This window comes from Colias eurytheme, chromosome 9 (genome assembly GCF_061535395.1).
Source record: "Colias eurytheme isolate Ceu_HAF_F1 chromosome 9, ilColEury1 Martin Lab GWU primary, whole genome shotgun sequence".
NCBI lineage: Eukaryota > Metazoa > Arthropoda > Insecta > Lepidoptera > Pieridae > Colias > Colias eurytheme.
In genome coordinates, this window is record NC_142988.1 from 4,546,595 (window position 1) to 4,551,990 (window position 5,396).

General features: G+C 34.9%; 1 protein-coding gene across 1 annotated transcript; it reads left to right on the top strand.

Annotated features, from left to right (window-relative positions):
- The first annotated feature begins 730 nt into the window (after positions 1-730).
- Positions 731-2,744, top strand: LOC149905745 (uncharacterized). Its single transcript, XM_090105904.1, has 3 exons — positions 731-985; positions 1,065-1,197; positions 2,410-2,744. Exons 1-3 carry the CDS (start codon positions 758-760, stop codon positions 2,487-2,489), a joined length of 441 nt encoding a protein of 146 aa, XP_089962030.1. The 5' UTR covers positions 731-757; the 3' UTR covers positions 2,490-2,744.
- The last annotated feature ends 2,652 nt before the right edge of the window (positions 2,745-5,396 follow it).

Sequence of the window (5,396 nt, forward strand, 5' to 3'; positions counted from 1 at the left end):
TGGCGTTTGTTTTGAACTTAAGCTCATATTTTTATTAAGTGTTGTAAGCACAGTATTGCAATATACCTATGTTAAGTATTGGTCATACTAGACTAGACTTCATTCAGTAAATGACATATCTAGCCCATAGCACAGAATACATAATAGTAGCTAAACGCTACAGAACGGACACTCTCCGCCTCCCGCCAAATTTAAACATTTACCTCACCCCGCACGATCATGATTAAAATGGGCCACATTTTTCTGCAAGGACGATACGCAACGAAGATTGACAACATTAATCAAATTGACTTAAAGTAATTTTATTATTGGGGATTTGTGATTATCGGTTTTCGTAGAAAATGGTTAGATATTGTGCTGTTTACGGATGTATTTCATCAGAAAAACGCGATTTTTTTTTACGCTAGTCACAAATGTGCCAACCATAACGTTAACACAAACATTTGCAGTCTCTACAGTGTGACTGTCAAAACGATAATTTTGTATGGAGTGTCCGGGGTGTGCCCATAGTTCAATTAAAAATCATAGTATGTTACCCAATTGTTAAAAAAATAATACAATATAATGTCTCCCTATAAATTCGAAACCCGCCAAACATGAAAAAAAATTCACTCAACAAGCGTTGTCACAACGAGTAAGCAGGATAGCATTATAAACCCAAGTCGAATTATTACGGATCGGACGTTGCCACTTGCCGGTCCGATTCGTCACTTCGTCAGTGCGACGCCTGTGTCGGTGCGAAGCAGACGTATTTAAAATGCTCGACTACGAGAAGGAACGTCTAATTGAAGTCATAGAAATGTATAGAAACTTTCCATGCTTATGGGATATTACTAATTCTGAATATCGTAAAAAAAAGGCTCGCTTAGTTGCGTACAGTATTCTTTTAGAGAAATATAAAGAAATCGACGAAGAAGCCACGCTCACCACTTTAAAGAAGCGAATATCTAATTTGAAGAATACATGTATAAAAGAAATTCGGAAGGTAGTTGAATAAATGTCATAGAAACATTGTTTAATTTTTCTCTTTATTTGAATGTATAATAATACTAATTATTTTTTAGGTATTAGCAGCGAGATTTAAAGGTGAAAAATACGAGCCAGTATTATGGTATTATAAACTATTATCGGTCATATGTTACGCGGACATGGGTATAAAATGTGATGACGAATATGATGCCTTAGCTGACAGAAAGAGTGAGTACTTTGTCACTATCACTACATAGTATAAAACAAAGTCGCTTTCTCTGTCCCTATGTCCCTATGTCCCTTTGTACGCTTAAATCTTTGAAACTACGCAACGGATTTTGGTGCGGTTTTTTTTAATAGATAGAGTGATTCAAGAGGAAGGTTTATATGTATAATAACATCCATTAAATAGTGGAAAAGTACTAGTCCGGGATACATCGCCCATTTTTGCAAGTGATTACTATCAAGCTAATTTTTCGTGAGTAGCTTTATTTTGATGAGATGCCCAATAATTTCATGTACAAAACTCTCGATTGTGGTAGCTACCAGAGGAAACAAGGATAAAATATTTTGATTTGATGGATGCAAATTTGGTTAACTATTTCTTCTCAAGAGATAATTCGTCAGACGCATGAGAGTATAGTATTATAAAGCCTCGTGAACGTCAGCTGGCGCTCGGTTGGGGGGGTGAGCGGTTGTAGCCTCCCACGCACATAGGAAAAAAAATACATTCATTCATTCATTTCCTCTCAGCTAAAAATTTGTCAAATTGTAGCTAACCCAATATCTCAACGAAAAAAAAATAGTCAGCTGGTTACAACATGGTGTATTATACGTCAGCTGGTGTCTCGAACATGAAAGTTAAATTTAAAGAAAAATTTATTTTCCGTTATTTCCTCTCAAACAAAAATTTACCTGATGATAGCTTATATATGTAACTGTGGATAAATATATATGTCAGCTGGCTGTATCTTGGTGGAAAAACCGTCAGCTGATACGGGAGGCCACAACCGCTCTCCCCCCCAACCGAGCTCCAGCTGACGTTCACGAGGCTTCATAATACTATACTTTGATGCATTTTACTAATTACCGCTTGAGAGGAACTTGGTCATAAAATCTGCTGCTGGCTCCCGGACCATAGCGTTTGCGGCGGTACCGGCCGGCCGCCCGGCTATATATTTTATACCCGTGCGAAACCGGATCGGGCCGCTATGTTTTTTATACATATTATACAACGTTCACAGTTTTTCTGTAGTGTATTTAGTATCAGCAATGCACCCGTGCGAAGCCGGGGCGGGTCGCTAGTTAAAAATATAATACATATTACCTATTTGTACATACCGTTTTTTGATGTTATTGTTTGCTATTACAGTTTCATATTACTAATCCCTAAGTCCTAATTGCTAGATGATGTTTTTCTCATACTTATTTTTCGTTTAGGTATTATGACTCCATTAGCAAAACGTCCGCGGCGGGGCGAGCAAGAAAAGGAAAATATTACATTTATATTTAATAATTAATTAACGTTATATTTTCTTCATACAAGAAGACAGAAGGGAATTTCGTTATTCAAACATCATGTCACGTCCTCGACACTTGCGATTTAAGAAATGGAACCATTTTCAATGCATTATGCATCATCGTAGAAAAACTGACATCAAAATGTAATAATTTAGTGCTGCTAGAATGTGATATGATAATGAATATTTCAGCACAGAATTAACAGTACGTTTAGAGGAATATAATTACTTGTCTCCTGCTTTTGTACCTATATGGTAATTATTATGATAATAAATTTTTTGATAATGTACTAAATGTTTTATTATCTAGTTTACAATTCTTTTGTAGTTATTACAATCCTATCCTACTTCCTACAGGTAACAGGCTACAGTCCTATCCTACGGGAACTATGCGGGTTTTTTTTTGAAACGCGGGCGGAAAGCTAGTATGTATCTATGTTCTCTTCTTGAGACGTACCTAATTATTACCTCTAATTTTATTTAGATAGGTATTAAAAAACATAGGATTTTTTAATTTGATTTTTTTACTAATGAAAAATTATAAAATTCACAAAACATTTATTTAAAAATCTGTAAAAATAACGTTTTATTTAAATTATTAGCTCAAATAATAGACGAACGAACATACAACCAGTAATATTTAATTATATACATACTATCTAATCCTTATCTAAAAAGCAGTGCAGTCGATGGCCAATTTCGTGTGTCAGGCGCGGTTCGTGGCCGTCAATCGTCAAACCGTGCGGCCGGCGCGGCGGTGCGGTCGTGACATGCCACGCTGAACGCAACTTACTAGGAGACCATGAAACTATAGGAGTCGAGCATTTCACATCGGCCAACTACAACGACCTTCACCGCCCCGCGCTCAGCCGTATAAATGAATGCTTTGAAACGCCACTATACCATTTGTAAAGAGGTCTTGCTAACTGGTTATTCTGCTTTCGTGTTTGTGAATTCTCAATTGAACTCCTGTGCCCTCGGGCTCGCTCTAAAAACAGAACGTTCGAAGTGAACTCTGCCAGTTAAATTAGAATCTTATCAACTGGTTTTTTGACTCGTTTCATTAATCTAGATAAAAACGCCGCTTTTAGTCCTGTAGTTGTAGAACACGTATAATGATTTAATTAGGAAAAGCGTAACGGGATTGGGTTTAATTTGCCTTTTTAATTGGTATCTTTTTAATCCAATTACAAAAGGACATTTTGTATATTGGAGCATTTTAGGTAACAAATAGTGGCATTGAAATTGTGCTTTGAAGGGTTTTTTTTTACATAAGGAGTAAAGACTGTTTTAAATGTAATTTAAATAAGATCTCAATGAAGTTTGCTAAAAGAAATTAACCTTCAAGTATTCACAGGATTTACAGCGAGAATAGATAGTGTAGGTGAGGACAATATCTACGAAATCCAAGTAAAATAAAAAGGTTATAAATACTAATCCAATAACTATTCAAGAAGACACTTTTAAATATTATTTTTATTGCGCTTGACCTAGAATCATTATAATGACAAAATCGTTCACAGAAATTCCGATAGAGTATATTTAGATCCTTATTAAATAGCACGTGATAGTCACTAAGCATTTCATACACTACAGTTAAAATCCATATCTGTAATCAATATACGTATTAGGAATAATCCAGAAATAAAAAACTAACGAGCAAGTAAATAAATCCCGAGATACAAACGAACTGCGGGCACGAGACACGCGGAATTTCTATATACCTAGCATACCTCTCTATAACATGTGTTATTTTGGTATCTATGGAGTTTCTTGCCGGCTCTTTTCCATAGATAACGCTTTACGAATCGGTGGTAAATGTTAACCATGTTACCAACATTCATCCATACTCAGAAACTCAGGTTTATAATAAACAAATTCCATATAACTAACTAAACCATAAATAATATACCTACCTAAGTACCTAATAAAAAAATAATATTACCCATCATCTGTAACTTTGAAAATAATACATGAATATGATGATATTTTTCTACAAGAAAACGAAATTTCGAATCGGATTCGAATCGTGATTTAAACAATTCTTAAAAAAATCTCATTGAATTGAACGCTACTAAACTAAAAAAATAATCCAACAACTGCCCCGTTGGATATGATGTTTTTAATCGTTGAAATAATGTCACACGTGTTGCAATTGTTGTTAAATTATCTCAATAGATGGCGTGAGGTGGCCGAAAGAATAGAAGAAATTTGAATAATTAAGATAACGGCAATCTATAGATACTACATACCTATATAATAAATACCTCCGTAGAAAAGTCAGAATTGTAAGTTGTAAGTTGTAAGTTGTAACCTACATTGAATATTTTTTATAAGAACACTTGGGGCGTGATCTACAATCATCATCGACCAAAGCAAAAATATGGTTTTTAGAATTTTTGTCCGTTTGTCTGTTTTAACTCAAAAAGTACATGAATTAACTTCAAATTTTGTATGAATATAAAGTCTTTTAAAGGCACTACATATACCTACTAGCTAACTACTTCGCCGTCAAAGGAGAAAGAAGTTAAGTTAAGAAAGAAGTTGCTTTCTAAACGTAGGTATCGTTATACCTACGTTTAGAAAGCAACTTCTCTACTAGATATCTCACAAAACACAAAAATTCACAAAAAGTGAAAACAAATGAACCTTAGCATACCGACTTTCCAGATATATGTACCTACCTACGTAAATAAATAAAAATTATTAACCCATACTAATATTATAAATGCGAAAGTAACTCTGTCTGTCTGTCTGTTACTCAATCACGCCTAAACTACTGAACCAATTTTCATGAAATTTGGTATGGAGATATTTTGATACCCGAGAAAGGACATAGGCTTCTTTTTATCCCGGGAAAATGACGCAATCCCGGAAATCCCATGGGAACGGGAACTATGCGGGTTT